This window comes from Cervus elaphus, chromosome 5, assembly GCF_910594005.1.
Source record: "Cervus elaphus chromosome 5, mCerEla1.1, whole genome shotgun sequence".
Lineage (NCBI taxonomy): Eukaryota > Metazoa > Chordata > Mammalia > Artiodactyla > Cervidae > Cervus > Cervus elaphus.
This window is the reverse complement of record NC_057819.1, coordinates 65,114,229-65,133,053: the sequence shown is the minus strand read 5'-3', so window position 1 is coordinate 65,133,053 and position 18,825 is coordinate 65,114,229. Positions and strand designations below refer to the sequence as shown.

The following is an 18,825-nucleotide window of genomic DNA, read 5'->3' as shown; positions in this document are numbered from 1 at the left end:
ATATTTAGTGACATATTTGAACACTCTTACAAACGCAGGAAAAGAAATTGAGAACTACCAAAGACACATATGCATGGAAATAAAAAAAAAATCTAAGAAGGTTGACACATAAATTCCATATTAGTGGGGACTTGCCAACTAAACACAGCTTGTGTGGGTAAAAACAATGTAACCATTAGATAACAAAATCCTTGGGCACAGAAAAATCCTGCCCCAGCATTTCCTACCCCACATCATCTCTGGTATTTTGCCTGATTCACTTTCTCAAATCTACAACTTGGTGGAAATTACAACCAAATGGAAAAGAAGAATTTGATAGGAGGAGATGAAATGAAAGAAAAATGCCTGCATCCACAATTCCAAAGTTGAAACCATGTCTCCCACTCCATATTATACCACTGAGATCAGAAAACTATCCAAACCCTTTATTGCTGATGGTAGAGTGATGAAGAGTAGGGAGAGAGGATGGAGGAGAAAAAACAGACTGCAAACATCTTCTGGAGAAAGGGAGATTGGTGAAAGCTTGTCTGGCTGGTCTAAGAAACATGGTTGGAAATAGGTCAAGAATCCTTTGCAAAGTCAAATTTTAACACGTCATTTGCGGGTAAGCGGCAGCATATTTGATTATATGTCATCCTAAAGGCACTAGATTCCATTTCCATTGTTTAATTTTATGGCATTCCTGGATTATGGCTTCTCTTTGTGGAACTTAATTTATTTATTAATATAGCTACTTTTTTTTTAATGCTTCTTGGACCAACGACAATGGTGCAGATGTGCTTAAATTAACTTCCCAAGAAGTTAAAAGTCTTCTTTTACATTTATAGGAAGGAACTCTTGAATCACTGGGATTATCTATAAACTCACAGTAAACTACCTTTTACCTTCCAGAGCAGGTGGAACCTGGAGCTCAAGGTACAGATTAAAATACAATTCAAAAAACAAGGTATTTTTAATGTTTCAAATTTTTGAGCATATTAATCATCCACTTGCAATGAAATCTGCATTGTTACTGAGGACTCAACTAGAGGAAAGAAAAGAGGACAATCCTCAGTGAAATTAAAACAGGGTGACCTATTTCCAGTTCAATCAAGCCTCTATCCCAAATGGGCCATTTTGTAAATTAGAAAAGCCAGATGCAATATCTTTCTTGACGGGAGGAATGTGAGTGTGCATGGAGGCGGGGCAGGGGGCCTCAGGAAGCCATGCACTTCAACTTCTGTCTCCAGGGAGGCATGTGCCCAAGCTTTCCAAAGGGTTCTCCTTCCCAGGGTCAGATGTATGACAGCTCCCCTAGACTGCTGAGCTTGATCATATGGAAGCTGATTTTTAAGCCAAGCCCCCAACTTGTGATATGATAGTTACACCTGTTTCCTCTGCCTCTTTCTTCAGTTTGCCAACATTTGCCATTGCCTTCTTCATGAAAGTACGCACCTTCCGTAGTCAGTTCTTAAGATCTGCTTTGGGTTTTCTAAGTTCCAGAAGGCTGGGTCTGTGTGATGGGGAGTGTTAAGTGGTCAGGCTAATTGACATTCATCTGACAGTGCCCTGGGACAGTCAGGGTGAGTGGGGTCTCCTCTCCCCACATCCATCACCTTGCCAAGTCTCTTCCCTTGCTTTCCTTGGGGACTACACAAAGAGGCTGAATATTCTGGGAAAAGGCAGAGGGCAGCCAGGGCTCTAAGCCCCAGGAGGTGGGTGAGATTATCGAGAAAGGGGAAGAGAAATCTATTCTACAAAGGAACTTCAAAAGACACAGGCGTATATAGCAGCAATACGTCCCCCCCCCCCCCCCCCCCCCCGCCGCCGGAAGCATATTATTTAAATCTGTTGTTGATTAGAATAAATGTTTACTTTAACTAATAAGTTTTTGAATAATAATAAAAACACTTAGAAGAATAGAAGCCATTGAGAGTATGAAGGCAGAAGAGGGTAAAGTAGAAAAGGGAAGACTGGCATGTAAAAAGCAGGAATGAATATCTCCTCCAATGATGTTATTTGAATAATTATATTGGGTTTCTTTTTCCTCAGTATTTGTGTCTAATCTGAATCTGCAAATTCTTCAAGGAAGCCTGATCTGGTCAATTCTGATAAACTGCATAATAGTAATATTCAAAGAACCCTAATAGACAGCAGATCCTATAAATCTACACTACAATTCTTATATAAGTAATAAAGGGACACAGATAGCAATAGAGATTTTTTTTTTTTTGAAAAGTAATCACAGGTGTGCGCAAATGAGAATTTTGCCACAATTAGAAGTAACTCGGTCACATTTTTTAAAAGAAAAAAAAATGACAGTAAAAAATTTGTGGCAATTTTTAAAGTTTGGAAGTATTTCTCTCCTATACATCTCAATAATACACATAAATATTTGGCTGAAGTCTTAGTTTTATCAGAGAGGTAATGAAAAAAAAGCACAGGGAGTCTTAAAAATTAAGCTTAGTTAAATAAATGGCTACATATTTAGGATTTTTTTCTACTTAATAAGGATAGGTAAAAGAAAGTCATGAGTTTGGAGAAATTAATGTCTAAAGAAATCAAAGTGAAGGACATTTTTACTTTAGTAAGACAAAGAATGAGTATTTTTTTTTACCCTATTTCACAAGCAACAAAATTACTCAACTTTTGTTATCAAATAAATAAAAAAATTAAGTCATCCCAAGATTATAACATTAACTGGTGAAAATATTTATAGATTTTATTCTCCATTTAAAAATGTGTGCGCTATATATACACTGTTCTCTTGTTTCTTGAAACAGCACATTCTACCAGAGAAGACTTTAACATTCAGCAGTGTTTTAACCTTTCCAATGCCAACCCCTCGTGTCTTTCTAGGAGAAAATTGGAAAGAAACACTTGGAGGCTTAGGAAAGGCCACTATTCACGTCTTTGCAACAGAAAGCCGCTTTCTGGTACCACAGCACACACGAAACTTCTCATTGTGTGCTTGCTCTGGAGGGGCGTGCATTATTTAACACCACAGTGGGCTAGGAAGGATGCTGCTAAAGCATCTGTCCAAAAATACTGAAAGGCACCAGGAAATAGGTTCACAGTGGGCAGGAGTGAATCCTAGTACTTAAGAAATTGATTCAAGAATCTGGGCAAACAAATGGCTTTCCTTACATAGTCTGATTAAAACAAAGCCGAGAACAAAAACCGCTCACAATTTACTCATGAGGAATAAAACTACTGTAAGATGATCTAAACCAAAGAATTTGAACTAATAATTTTTAAAATGCCTCATTCTGAATCTATGAACCTGTTCCTTAAAGCTGATAGTGAAACCATCTTTTCTTAAGACAGAAATATCATTTTACCTTTGGGTTCAGAAATCTAATTAACATTCAATTTTTAATTTAAAATAATAGCTTTCCTACTTGCTCTCCTAATCCCCTGCCCTCCTCTCCCGCCACCTCAATAAGGAATAATGACAGGGTGGGGCATCGTTGCACAGACAGCTCTTGGATACAAAAATGATGCCTACTGTTTCAGGAAGCAAACCCAAGGTCCAACCCAAGATTTTTTTTCTCCCCTTCTGTGTAGTGCTGCCATTGAACTCCACCCAGATTTGAGTCTATTTCAAAGGCAGCAAAAAAAAAAAAAAGAAAAAAGTCAGAAAAGACCCCAAATGTTTTCCTGCATATTTTCTGATCATCAATGGCATTCAGAATTCAGAGGGTCGAGTCATGCATTATGAATGACTGGGTTTCCAATGGTAACTGGGAACTGTGGCACTCAACTCCAGGGTTCCCTAACAGAGGACACAGTGGGGGAGGGTCGAATCAGTCTCCTCTACCCTGGGGTACCGAGGAAAGAATCCTGCAAATTAAACATTTCATCCCCATTTTTGTATCCAACAGAGAGATGCACAGGGGAAAAAAATCTTATATTTAAAATAAGCCTATATACACATTACAATAAAGACTAGTAAAAATAAAGATCCAGTTAGATCACATTAGAAACTTGATAAGAACAATCTTGCATGGTGATCTCCCTATTCTTGCTAATTTGATGCTTTTGTTTAAGCAGAGTGGGTCTCCCTCTGTCTGATAGTTCCAGAGCATACAGCATCACCATGAAAGAGAAAGGAGGGGTACACGCCAGAACAGAGGCAGCAGGATGAATTAGTTATTCACCTGGCGTAAGACTAAGCAGTATGAGCACCAGGACCTACCCATTTCTGCAGAGACTAATGAAGGAGGCAAAGAACGACATCTTCCCCCGCCAGGCGCTGCAGCCCGCGGCCACCCAAAAGAACAATGCACATTTCTGCTCACGTCTCGAGTTTGGAAGCACCATGCAAAGAGACTGGTTAAAATTCCCTACCATGCAGTGCAGCCATCATCAGAAGCCCAGCATATCTTCTGCTCTATGGAGTGATGTGCCAGCTCATGAACAGAAGAGAGGAAGAGGAAAATGGAGGAGACAAGAGAAGGCTCAGGAAAGTCGGCAGGGATGTTTCTGGGTCATTAACAAGTGGGAGACCCCTTTCCGTATTCAAACCAATCAACCTTTATCTCCCAGGACATCTTTTTCTCACTCAGCGTCTGTTGAAAAGACTGCAGCAGACCAAGCAAGGGATTATGGGATCGGGATGCAGCAGCGAGCTGCAATGAGATTCGTGGGTGGCTTGCGTTCCCCTCTGAGTCAGCAGTCAGCTGTTTGCACGCTCCTGTGCTGGGCCGCCCGGCTCCATCACCGGAACGGGCTGCACGGTTACCAGCGGGAGGACTGTCTGGGCACAGCTCCCTGTGTCCGCAGCCAGGACCGGCTCACACACCGGAGAGGGTGTGCCGCTAAGCAAGCGAAAGGGGATGCAGCGGCGAAAGATCCCAGGAAGAAATTAGGCGCGCGGGAGCTCAGTAGCAAAAGTTCGAATTTAGAAGACTGTTTGGGTGGAGTGTGAGAGCACACACTCACTTCCCTTAGTAAGGAAAAAAAAAAAAATTTCCATAGATTTTTAAACTAGCTTGAAACACCAATGCAAATTTTTTTAAAAAATGCAAAACAGCCCAGTTCAACAAGGCTCTACTACTTTTTCCCTTCTTGTTCTTACCCAGGAAAGGGCCTATAAAATACAGTTCCTCAAAGTCAAATCATGCAAATGATATTTCTCTGCTTTTTGTCGTTCTAATCATTCAGGAAAAAATCATATAAGTCAACATTCATTTGATTCAGGGAGCCAACAGAAAGAGCCTTTTGTTTTTCTGATGACACCAAAGTTCTCAAAGGTCAGAAACTTGTCAAACTTGACATATTAACATAACTCCTCTATCAAGTCATTTAACTGATCCTGAAAAGGCTTTAGTAACAAAAATGACCAGCAAGAAGCCACATAAAAAGTTAGGTCTTCATATTACAAACAATACTTTAGAATAAAAAAACCTTATGTATCAGAATGGAATACATAATCATTCCCTTTCTATAGCAATGGAGCAGAGAAATGCATTGCTTTCTATTCCTTGGTTAGTTACTAGTTTAAAAGTAGACACTAATCATTTTATTTAAATGATAAAAACTGAATTTGCATGTTTAATAACATTAATATTCATTACATTCTTTCCGTGTAATCAGGCACTGCAGCAAGCCCGGTGAAGAGGCACTCAGCTCTGCAGAGGGGCAGGAGGGGAAGGTCACAAAGAATTCGGTGAACTTGACAAACCCAGAAAAATGCACAGACATGCCCAAATTGGCATAGTACACAGTTCTCAAAAGCCCAGGTTAACACCTGCTTTAGAAGTTTTGTTTTTTAACAGCTTTATTGAGATATAATTCACATACTATACAATTCCCCCACTTTAAGTGTACAGTTTCCATCATTTAAAAGTCTACAAACAATAAACGCAAGAGAGGGAGTAAAGAAAAAGGAACCCTCCAGCACTGTTGCTGAGAATGTAAACTGGTATAGCCACTATGGAGAACAGTACGGATATTCCTTAAAAAAACTAAAAATAGTGCTGCCACATGATCCTGCAATCCTGCTTTTGAGCATTGATCTGGAGAAAACTCTAGTTTAAAAAGATACATGCACCCCGACGCTCACAGCAGCACTACTGACAATAGCCCAGACATGGGAGCAGCCTAAGTGTCCATTGACAGGTAAACGGGCAAAGATGCAGTGCATGCATGTACACATACGTACACCACAGAATATTACTCAACCATAAAAAGAATGAAACAGTGTCATTTGTAGCAACACGGATGGACCTAGAGATGATAATACTAAGTGAAACAAACCAGGTAAAGACAAGTGTCATGTGATATCACTTATATGTAGAATCTAAAAAGATGATACAAATAAACTTATTCACAAAACCAAAAGAGACTCACACACACAGAAAACAAATTTATGGTTACCAAAGGAGAGAGAAATTAGGACTCTGAGATTAGCAGATACACATAGGATTTTTTTTTTTTTTTTACATTTTTAAGGTCTCAGATTTATTTTAGCGAGATCATTAGAGAGTTTTGTAATCTCACTCCCAAGATGGGAGGAAGAAAGAAGTCTTGTAGGGGTGAGGGTGTCAGCTCACAGCAGCAGTACCCCAGTTTCCAGCTAAGGTATTATATTCTCCCAGTGCTTTTTACAGGTTGCAATCTGGTCTCTTCTATACATTTCTTTCTTTCTTTTTTTTTCATTTATTTTTATTAGTTGGAGGCTAATTACTTTACAATATTGTAGTGGGTTTTGTCATACATTGACATGAATCAGCCATGGATTTACATGTATTCCCCATCCCGATCCCCCCTCCCACCTCCCTCTCTACCCAATCCCTCTGAGTCTTCCCAGTACATCAGGCCCGAGCACTTGTCTCATGCATCCAACCTGGGCTGGTGATCTGTTTCACCCTTGAGAATATACATGTTTTGATGCTGTTCTCTGGAAACATCCCACCCTCGCCTTCTCCCACAGAGTTCAAAAGTCTGTTCTGGACTTCTGTGTCTCTTTTTCTGTTTTGCATATAGGGTTATCATTACCATCTTTCTAAATTCCATATATATGTGTTGTAATGTTCTTTATCTTTCTGGCTTACTTCTCTCTGTATAATAGGCTCCAGTTTCATCCATCTCATTAGAACTGATTCAAATGAATTCTTTTTAATGGCTGAGTAATATTCCATGGTGTATATGTACCACAGCTTCCTTATCCATTCGTCTGCTGATGGGCATCTAGGTTGCTTCCATGTCCTGGCTATTATAAACAGAGCTGCGATGAACATTGGGGTGCACGTGTCTCTTTCAGATCTGGTTTCCTCGGTGTGTATGCCCAGAAGTGGGATTTCTGGGTCACATGGCAGTTCTATTTCCAGTTTTTTAAGAAATCTCCACACTGTTCTCCATAGCGGCTGTACTAGTTTGCATTCCCACCAATAGTGTAAGAGGGTTCCCTTTTCTCCACACCCTCTCCAGCATTTATTGCTTGTAGACTTTTGGATAGCAGCCATCCTGACTGGCGTGTAATGGTACCTCATTGTGGTTTTGATTTGCATTTCTCTGATGATGAGTGATGTTGAGCATCTTTTCATGTGTTTGTTAGCCATCTGTATGTCTTCTTTGAAGAAATGTCTGTTTACCATCAGCAGACAAATGGATAAGGAAGCTGTGGTACATATACACCATGGAATATTACTCAGCCGTTAAAAAGAATTCATTTGAACCAGTCCTAATGAGATGGATGAAACTGGAGCCCATTATACAGAGTGAAGTAAGCCAGAAAGATAAAGAACATTACAGCATACTAACACATATATATGGAATTTAGAAAGATGGTAATGATAACCCTATATGCAAAACAGAAAAAGAGACACAGAAGTACAGAACAGACTTTTGAACTCTGTGGGAGAAGGTGAGGGTGGGATGTTTTGAAAGAACAGCATGTATATTATCTATAGTGAAACAGATCACCAGCCCAGGTGGGATGCATGAGACAAGTGCTCGGGCCTGGTACACTGGGAAGACCCAGAAGAATCAGGTGGAGAGGGAAGTGGGAGGGGGGATTGGGATGGGGAATACATGTAACTCCATGGCTGATTCATGTCAATGTATGACAAAACCCACTGAAAAAATTAAAAAAAAAAAAAAGAAATGTCTGTTTAGTTCTTTGGCCCATTTTTTGATTTGGTCATTTATTTTTCTGGAATTGAGCTGCAGGAGTTGCTTGTATATTTTTGAGATTAATCCTTTGTCTGTTGCTTTGTTTGCTATTATTTTCTCCCATTCTGAGGGCTGTCTTTTCACCTTGCTTATAGTTTCCTTTGTTGTGCAAAAGCTTTTAAGTTTCACTAGGTCCCATTTGTTTATTTTTGCTTTTATTTCCAGTATTCTGGGAGGTGGGTCATAGAGGATCCTGCTGTGATTTATGTCAGAGAGTGTTTTGCCTATGTTCTCCTCTAGGAGTTTTATAGTTTCTGGTCTTACATTTAGATCTTTAATCCATTTTGAGTTTATTTTTGTGTATGGTGTTAGAAAGTGTTCTAGTTTCATTCTTTTACAAGTGGTTGACCAGTTTTCCCAGCACCACTTGTTAAAGAGGTTGTCTTTTTTCTATTGTATATTCTTGCCTCCTTTGTCGAAGATAAGGTGTCCATAGGTTCGTGGATTTATCTCTGGGCTTTCTATTCTGTTCCATTGATCTATATTTCTGTCTTTGTGCCAGTACCATACTGTCTTGATGACTGTGGCTTTGTAGTAGAGTCTGAAGTCAGGCAGGTTGATTCCTCCAGTTCCATTCTTCTTTCTCAAGATTACTTTGGCTATTCCAGGTTTTTTTGTATTTCCATACAAATTGAGAAATTATTTGTTCTAGTTCTGTGAAAAATACCGTTGGTAGCTTAATAGAGATTGCATTGAATCTATAGATTGCTTTGGGTAGAATAGCCATTTTGACAATATTGATTCTTCCAATCCATGAACACGGTAACACATAGGATTTTATATATTAACAGACAGAAAATAGTTAAACAACAAGGTCCTACTGTATGGCATAGCAACTGTATTCAACATCTTGTAAAGAGGTATAACAGAAAAGAATCTGAAAAAAATGTAACTGAATCACTTTGCAGTACACTGGAAACTAACACAACACTATAAATCAACTATACCTCAATTTAAAAAAAGTGTTTTAAAGCTGTACCCTTTAGCTATTACTCCCTACCTTCCCATCCCCCACAGTCCTAAGCAACCACTAATCCACTTTTTGTCTCTATCTGTTCAGTTCAGTTGCTCAGCCATGTCTGACCCTTTGAGACCCTATAGACCGCAGCATGCCAGGCTTCATTGTCCATCACCAACTCCCAGACCTTGCTCAAACTCATGTCCCTCGAGTTGGTCATGCTGTCCAACCAAATCGCCATCTGTCGTCCCCTTCTCCTGCATTCAGTCTTTTGTCCCTACAGATTTCCCTATTCTGGCCCGTTACATAAATGGGATCATATAATAATGTGGTTCTAGGGATCTGCCTTACTTCACTTATAGAATAATTCCAAGGTTCATCCATGTGGCTTATATCAGCACTTCATTCCTTTATATGGCTGAAAAATATTCCATTGTATGGATAAGCAGATGGATATTTTGTTTATGGACATGGGTTGCTTCAACTTTTTGGCTATTATGCATAATGCTGCTATAAACATTTATATATAGGTGTTTGCTAGAAGTTTACAATTTAATTAGAATCCACTCTTGAAACTAAAGGCAGGCACATCCCACTCCAAGCTACAACGTCTTCTTCCTAAGAGAGGCTATCACAACAGTCCCTGACTTCCTAAGACAGGACTCTCCTCTTCTTTGTGTTTCTGATGAAATTTACTGAAGAAATGATTTACTGATTCCATGATGAATCCAATAGCCAAATTCATTGAAATCTAGTCCTCCCCTCTGACATCATTTCTTCTGACTCCTCTTCCTAATCTCCTTCCACTCTACCCAAACTGTGGGGCACACACTTGGAGCGAGTCTCTGTTCTCAGAGGACGGTGACGAAGTGGGAGAGATCCTTGGTCTTATTGCCTGGCTTGCAGTCAGAGAAGCTTCACCTACTCACTCAATCACTGAATGTCTAGCATGTGCCAGGCATTGAGCAGGCTCTGAGGATACAGAGATGAACAGAACAGTGGCTCAGCCTTCAGGAAGATCACAGTCCAGAGTGGGAGATGGATGAGTAAGCAGACAATTGCAGTTGGGAGTGGTAAGTGCCTTGATTAGTGGTCGTGGCTGTTGGTACAGTTTCTTTCTGGGTTGGAGTTGTACTGAGACCTTCTGCAGCCAGAGGGTAAAGCCTCAAGAGCAGAGATGAGCCCAAGACCCTTGGCGCTGAGTCTGCTGCATGCTGTGCAGACTTCTTGGTGCTGTCTTGTCCCTCCTGTGTTTCCCTCCAGCTGAACAGACGTTAGAGAGCTAACTGTCTTCCGCCAGTTGGACCACGGTCACTCAGGAAGTATACAGACAGTGCACACGTGTAAGAACACGAGAGGTGCTAATAGAAGTGGCTTTGGCAGGACCCTGGGAGATAAGAGAATTGAAAATGTACTGACCACATATTACGTGTCAGGTTCAATTCAAAGTCCTGTGTGTAGTCTGTTTATCTCCAATTAAGGACATCTCTGCTAGAACATCAACCTCTTAGGATGGCATATAGGGCCATTTATGATCGGCCCTCTGCCTTCCTCAGTTTTTTCCATGTTGTATCCTCCCCAGTCACACTCTGGTTCCTAAGTCATGCCACTGTGCATTTTAAAGCAGAATTCCTCAACCAGGGAAGGGCACCGATCCCCCTGATGGAGTGGTGGGGTACGCATTCAGGAATGGGAAGGGGCATTTTTGACTGTCCTACCGATTATGTGTCTGGGGGCTGGGGGTGGGGAGATACTAGTGAGGTTTAGTGCCTGAGGCAGGAAGCCTGCCCTCCCCCAGCACACGGGAGGGTCTCATATAAGTATCTCTGTCCCCTCGCTCTGCAGATAGCAATGTAAGAAACACACCACTTGTTCTGAGAGGAATGCGCAACCTATTCTGACCTTTCCCAGGTTAACTCCTTCAAGTCCTCCAGAACTCCACAAAGACAGCCGCATTTTAGGAAGGATTCCCTGTGGCTCCTTCAATCCCAGACCCTCCCATCCCCGTGAGGACTGGGTGTCATGCTCATGAGCTCCACAGCAGTCTTTGCTGGAAACTACTCACAGCTCCATTTCTTCCCTCTAACTCCACAGCCCCTAAGCAGTGCCTGTCACATAGCAAGGAAGTAGATGTGGAATGACAGAAGTCCTACAATGGATGAGCGATATAACATCATGTAAAGGTTCTGCTCATCTCAGAACTGGAAAATAGGTGGATCAGAGACCATTATGGAAAGGCAATTCTTCATACCTTATTTGTGGTTTAGAATTTAGAAAGCACCTTCATAATACAAAGCAAAGCAAACCCAGAGACAGGATGTAACAGGGATGGACAAATCTGAATCCATATTGGATCTGTTTCTTTTAACAGATCTGTTGCTTTAACTTTTGTATTCTATTGCCTTTGCTCTAAGTTAAGAAGGCTTTCTATAGCCTGAAATATACAGGATGGCCCACTCTCAAGGCTCTGACCTTTAAAAGTATAACACTTTTCCATTCATATAAGATAAAAAGTTGCAGAACAGAGAATAATGTCTTTTGGGAGGTTTATAGGAACATTTTGACTGGATAGCTACAAGAACAAAGGATGTTGGCACCAAAAGGTTGGCTGCAAGCAACCATACCCCTTCCCTTTTTAGTATAAAAGAAGCCTGGGGAATCCCCTGGCCATGCAGTGGTTAAGACTCTGTGCTTTCACTGCTGTGGGCCTGGGTTCGATCCCCTGTCAGAAAACCGAGGTCCCGCAAGTCATATGGTGTGCATGTACTCAGTCACACAATCATGTCTGACTCTTTGTGACCCCGTGGACTGTAGCCCATCAGGCTCCTCTGTCCATGGAATTTTCCAGGCAAGAGTACTGGAGTGGGCTGCCATTTTCTCCTCCATGGGATCTTCTTAACCCAGGGATTGAACCTGGGTCTCCCATGTCTGCTGCATTGGCAGACAGATTCTTTACCATTGAGCCACCTGGGAAGCCGGAATGGTGTAACCAAAAAATAAATAAATAAAACAAAACAATGACTCTGTTTAAAAAAAAAAAAAAAGGCCTGAATTCTAACTTGGGGAAGATGGTTGTTTGGGGCACTAGTCCATCATCTTGACCTGCTGGTCTTCTGAATAAAGTTGCTGTTCCTTGCCCCAACAACTTGCCTTTACTTATTGGCCTGTCACGCGATGGGCAGTAACAAGAGCAGGTATCTTATTATTTTAGTGGAAACTGAGGCTCAGAAGGTTTACAAGACCAGCCAGAGTGCAGCGGTCATTAGGCAGTGAGGTGAACTACGGTTCGGGCCTTGTGACTGGCATAGTTCCTCTCTCACTGTGCCACAATGCCCCTCAAGGATGGGCAATGGCTGGGACAGGGATCAGTCAATCCCACAGTGCAACAAAGCCAGCTGGTTAGAGAGGTGATGTCTTTCAGGGAAAGATAAATACAGTCAATTAGGAGGAGGCAGCCTAAAATCAGGAGCCTAAAAAGTGGACCTCATATAATCATCATTTAATTTAGTTGTTTTGTTTTATTTTATAATCTTTGTTTTCAAAAGCCTTTCTGAATATTGTTGCCAAATGGTCTTCTGAAAGAAGATGGTAAAGAAAGATTATTTCCAGTTCAGGCTTGAGTGACTGGAGAAGAGGTATTGTTAGGATGGATTTTACAGATCAGCACCCCACAAATGACCCCTCAGAACCAGGCGCTTCCTGTTGGTCCAGATTCTTTGCAAGCAATTTGGGTGGTTTGGCTTGGATCCCAAGAGGCAGTCCTCTCCTCTCCTTTGGCAGAGGCAGCACAGACCACTCACACTGGAGACTAGGAGTCATTCTTCAGTGGTTGTGGAGAGGTCCTATACCAGAGGACTGTTTGAAAATAATGGTTGATGAAGTAGAAACGATCTTCCCTTTAAAAGTGTCCTTGCAAAGAGAGATGGTCCAAGTTGGCCTTAAGCTAGTGGGGTTCTGTAGATGAAAACAGAACCAGCTGACCCAGTTACAGCCCAGGAACTCACACCAGAACTCATCTTAGAATTACCATTTAATTTTGGGGGGGGGGGGGAGGGGGAGTGGGGGTCACCATTTAACGTCATACATTTCACAAATAATTATGTGCCAGGTGGTGTACTAGGCAATGATGACACAAAAATACATGAGACATGAGCAGAACCTCTCAAAATCACTCCTGGGGACAGAGTTTCCTGCCTCCAAGTCACAGGCGTGTCGATTGGGTCTCAGGTGTCAGGATGGCCCTTCCTAGACAGGTCACACCCAAAGGTAGTGGGGTTTGCAACTTGAACATGTCTTTTTGAGGGACATAATTCAACCCCTAGCCTCTACTATGGGTGAGAGGCTACCCCAAGGCCTGGGCTGTTGCAGACCCACCTGAGAAGGGCCTGGCTTTCACATAGCACCATTCTCTCAAAAACAGAGTCGAGATACATGGAGAATGTTACACCTGCCTTGTTCTGGTGTGCATGAGAGGAACTCCAAGGTGGCCGCATAGCTAGAGTGGCATAAAAGGCGGGTGGGAAAAGGGGGCTTTTTTCCGCTGGCTTTTTTCTCTCCTACACATCCCAAGTAGGGGAGGGGGTCAGGAAGCTCCGAGCCTCCCAACAAGATGAAGGTGCTATGCTGCCTGCTGTGCCTCCTGTGCCAGTGATTACTAACCATGTTATTACACTAAAATCTGTGTCTTGTGGGTCTGGTTGGCAGCTTGACCCCACAACCACTGCTGCGCTGTTGGCTTTCCCTACCTGAGTTTCTTCTTCTTGCCCTCAGAAGCCCCTTCTCAGCCTGAAGATGTCCTTCCCACAAAAGACTGAAGCAGAACACGATTCTGCCATCCATCAGACATACCAGCAGCATGCTAACCCTTCCTTATTCTTTGTCTTGCTCTGACTATGACAAAAATAAGCAAAAGCAGGCAAACAAAACGCTCTTTTGTTTTACTGTTGTTTGGCCTGGCTAAGTTTAAGTCGACCACCTGTCCTGAGCATCCCTGGAAGAGAAGCTCCCAGTCCTAACTCTGGGTCCCTAATTACTGATGTCCACACTGACATCAAGACCGAGGGTTGTTTTTCTCTCCCTCAGTTTCACCTTCACACTTTTCATTTGGACAATCAAACCCAAGGCAGCGCCAAGTTCCAGCTTGCCTCAGCGGTTTACCTTGTTAAAGTAATCACTGCAGTGGCTCTGACCACCAGGTTGGGATTTAGAGTCAGGAATTCTAGGTGGCAAATTTCCCGCGGTGACTGCCCTGCCAAGGCCGGGGCTGAGGCCCAGCCAAGACGTGAGGTGGGCGGGGCGCAGCCCAGACCTGAAGGTCGCGGGGCGGCTGCGCTGGCTGGTACCGCCTTCCTGGACCCTGACTCCCTCTTCCCCATGTTCCCTCCTCTCTGTCTTCATAAAAAGGATTGTTTTTTTACCAACATATAATTCACAAAGAACCTTACAAAAGTTCGTGTCTGTTGACCAAGTATTTCCGCTTCCAGAACTCTAGTCTAAGGAAATAATCCCAGACGGCGGCCAACCTCCCAGAGCCTGGCTTCCCAGGCCAGGCGGAGCCCGGAAATCATCCGTCGATCCCAACGCAGCCCAGCCGCGGTTCCTATGGCAACAGGCTCCGCCCCGAGGCGGCCGGCTCCATAGACGCACCCACCACTCTGCTTGTACTATGAATTTCCCTCCCCGGAGGTGTCCTTTTCTAACCATATTTCTTACCAGGAGGCAAGATCGCTGTACAAAATAACTGATTCACGTGGTGGTGGCGACGGTAGCGCCGAGGAGGGCGGGGAGGCTCAGGCTTTCTATTGCGGTGACAGCAATCAACGCTGTAACTGGGACCGCCGAGGCCCGCCCCCTCCCGCAGTGCAGGCGCGCGCCCACTGCGGCTCTTCCCTGCGCCCTGGGCTGCGCCTCGCCTCTCCTGCCTTCCAGGCCGACAGGCTTCCGCATCTGAGCGATCTTAACCGAGGTGCCACTGGGTCAAGGCGGAGTTTTCTCCCGTTCACAGGCCTGAGTTTCCTGAGGTTTCCTAGAGCTGAGTTTCTAGAGTTTCCTAGAGCTCAGTGCCCTAACGAGAAGGGTGGTACTCAAGGAGGAAGCCGGGCACCTTGGCAGGGGTAATAATCTGAGGATGGTGAAACTTGGCACCACCCGCAGGAGGCTGCCTCCCCCGACACCTGTCACCGGGGGAGAGCATTTTCCTAAGCAGCCCATGAGGCTCACGCCAGACAGGTCACCTGTATTAGAATCACACTGCCAAAGCCAGCGTGAAGCTGTAATTTAGGCGCTGGCTCTGGAGACACATCTGTATTTGCTCTGTGTTCGGGCTGCTCGTTGCCTCTATGAGCTCCTTTGTGAACTGTCACTGTATAGGGCTGTCGTGATGATCCAGTGATGCAGCATGGAAGTGCCTGAGCACCAAGCTCAGCGCACAGCATGCTCGGCTCTCAAGCCACTATACCCAGGGCAGCGGTGGATGGGTTCGAGTGCCCCCTCTGCCACTGATGAGTGTGAACAAGTCCCTGAACCTCTCTGTGCCTCAGTTTCCTCATCCATACAATGGGTATGATAACCTAGCTCACTGGGTTTTTGTGAGAACTGAATGGTATAGTCCATGAAGAGAACCCATCCCAGTGCCCGACACACAGCAAGGAGTCAGTTCAGGTATTAGCAGAGCAGAGGTACTAGCAGTATTGCCTCTACTAGACTTGAGCTCCTTCAGAAAGGACTGGTGATTCTCTTTTGTATTCCAAGAGCCTGGCTCGTGTAGGGGCTCAATAAATATTTATTTTTTGGATGAAAAGTTAATTCTCTTCTTATGCCAACTAAAACAAGTCAAGAAATGAGAGTGGGCAGAATCATGCAAAATCAGAAACGATGTATCTGTCCACTTTTATCATCCTGGAAGGAGGCAGCCTCCCTCAGCCTCAGCCACTTAGCAATGGAGTCTCCCACTGGCTTTGACACATTTGAGCAAGAGGCTACAGCGCTACTTTGTTGCTCTGGGTGAGTCCTCACACTAACTCTTAATGGTAGGCCAGTCCAGCAAGGAAGGTCTCTGCTCCCGTCCCTCTGGCTTGTTTTTGTGAGAAAGAGCCCTGGTACTTTCTGCTGGTTGGCGGCCAGTGGACATGAGTCCTCATCGGTCAGTTGCTTGCCTTCAGACTCAGTAGCCTTCTTGGGAAGATAAGAAGAAAAAGGATTCCTTTTGGCACCTTTCCAGAGTCAACATTTCCCCTTTGAGGACAGCCATCCTCTCTAGATGTGAGAATGGGGGCCTCACTTCATGTCCTCCGCTGAATGGACCTGCTCTAAACACTGACTCCTCCAGCTTTCTCCCCCAGCAGTTAGTAGTGTGTCTGGGCTGGGTGCCAGGGAACCGCAGTGCCCCCAGAGGCAAGGGGGGCAGAGCAGGAGGGTAGGAGCGGCCAGACCACACCAGAGGGGGTGTGCACAGGTCAGGGCAGGCCTGGCCAGCCCAGGGCACCCTGTATCTGCTGCCGTGTGAGTCAGCTTGGTGCCAGGTGGAGCCATCCATGGCCTGACGGCCAATGCCAGGGGCATCCCCACTCTTCCTCGAAAATGTCTCCTCCTCCTGCCTCTCTTCTCCCCCTGTCCTCCTGCCCTCTCCCTCCCCGCTGCCCACCCACATCCTTTACTCAACTCGCTTTTAATTTCCCTCTTCTATGTCCTGGGTGCTACGCTGGGGTCCACATTCAGTCACCATCCTTAAGGCACTTGTGTACTCTTATGTGATGCAAACATAAAGTCTCAATTAAACATAAATTAATGAAAATAAAAATAAATTTGATCTCAAACAACTTTTATCTATGGCCTCCAGCTCAGACTCGGCAAGGATGCTCATGGGTGTCACTCCAGCTGACTGGGATGGCATTCTGCATTGGATGATATTCCAGACTCTGGAGTCAGACATATGTGTGTACAAATCCAGCTCTGACTGGACCAGGGATGTGATGTGGGGGAAATTATACAACTTCTCTGACCCTCCTTCTCCTTCTCTGTAAAACAGCAATAGGAGAGTTACACCTGTAGGGTTGTCATGAGAATAAAATAAGTGGATGCCTGAAAGATGCTGAGCACAGTGCCTGGCACACAGTCAGACTCAAAAGACATCACTATGGTGGTGGTTTTAACTACTGAAGCCCCGGGGTCAGAAAGCTTTCTCTGAAAACATTTTAGACTCTGTGGGCCACATGGTTCTGTGTTCTGTTACAACTACTCAACCCTGCTGTAGTGTGAAAGCAGCCACAGTCAGTATGTGAAGGGGTATAGCTGTGTTCCAGTCAAACTGCCCTTATAAACACTGACAACATCTGTAAATTTCACATGCACAGAAAATTACTTTTCTTCTGACTTTTCTTCGTGAACCATTACAGTGCAGTGGGTGGATCTGGCCTGCAGGCCTTGGTTTGGGCACCAGGGAGCAAGCCTAATGAAAGGGTTGGCACTTCCTTTCATGGATTTTGCCTCAAAGGGAAATCTAGTTGATGGGTCCATAATACCCTAACACAGTGTCTACTTCAAGCCCGGCTAACTTTAACAAGGGTACAGGCCAACCCAGAGACAGTGAAAACCTCATAAAAGGAAAACAATACCTACAATTCATTTGTGCACAAGCAAAGACAAGTAAGTAAACAATACCTTCAATTTACTAGTGCCCAAGATCAAAGATAGAAAAAAGAGTTCCCTCCTTAGACACATGATTGCCCTGTGTTTTGTGGGCAAAGGAAGCTGTTTCCACAGGTGTGAGGACTGGCCCTGTGTGTACTTCACTTCTCAAGGCTGGATGCAGAGATACCCAGCTGCAGGAAATGTCGCAGAGGGTCACAACACCCCTAAACTTTACGCGGAGAGGATGAAAGACGACAGAATGGACGATGAGTGAAGAAGGCTGGGGAAAATGAGGGCAGGCAGGAAGGACCTGCGTGGAAACAGGCCCAGTCCCAAGCCCCTGTGGAGATCAAAATGCAGATGATTCACTTGTGCAACAGTCACAGACCCCGAGTCATGCTAGGCAATTCCTAGTTCCCTCCTCTCCAGCCTCCTCCCCAACTTCCTCAGTGTCTGAGGATGGAAACAGGATTTCGTGCTTCACTTTCCACTGCAATCTAGGATGGACTTTGTTCTCTAGTTCATATCAAATTTCTCGCAGGCCAGACAACCTTTCTCGATGCTGTAAAAAGACCATATTCCAGGTATACTGCAATTAACAATTGAACTTGTTTCCCTTGCTCCAGAGGAAACGCAAAGGCTTTCTTATAAAGCCATTCCAAGAGTACATCTCTTAAAAACTATACACACTAATGTACTCAGTGCCACTGAACTGTACAGTTAAATATGGTTAAAATAGTATATTTTATATTATGTGACTTTTACTACAATAAAAAAATTTTAAACTATACCCACTCCTATATATAAAAAATAGATAACTGACAGAACGTACTGTATAGCACAGGGAATGCTACTCAATAATATTTTTTAATAACCTATAAAGGAAAAGAATTTGAAAAAACATATTTATGTATAACTGAATAACTTTGCTGTATACTGGAAACGAACGCAACATTGTAAATTAACTATACTTCAATAAAAAATAAGTTTCAAAAACAAGACTGTGTTATCTATGTTCTGCTCTCATTACTGGATGAAGAACCTACTAACCCTGACCCACTGAAGTGCTGGCTGGCCCTCAA

General features: G+C 43.7%; 1 protein-coding gene across 12 annotated transcripts in view; it reads right to left on the bottom strand.

Annotated features, from left to right (window-relative positions):
* TRIM2 (tripartite motif containing 2) overlaps positions 1 to 18,825 on the bottom strand; it is a 178,185-nt gene that overhangs the window by 61,684 nt on the left and 97,676 nt on the right. Inside the window, exon 1 of one of the 12 annotated variants that reach the window (XM_043902638.1) lies at positions 4,330 to 4,561. The exons of 8 other annotated variants lie outside the window; for them this stretch is intronic. In XM_043902638.1, the coding sequence (XP_043758573.1) occupies positions 4,330 to 4,332 (3 nt within the window). In that variant the 5' untranslated portion in view covers positions 4,333 to 4,561. Of the gene's footprint in view, positions 1 to 1,434; positions 1,455 to 4,329; positions 4,562 to 18,825 lie in introns of those variants that run through there. 3 more of the 12 variants (XM_043902637.1, XM_043902639.1, XM_043902644.1) reach the window with 3 other exon arrangements.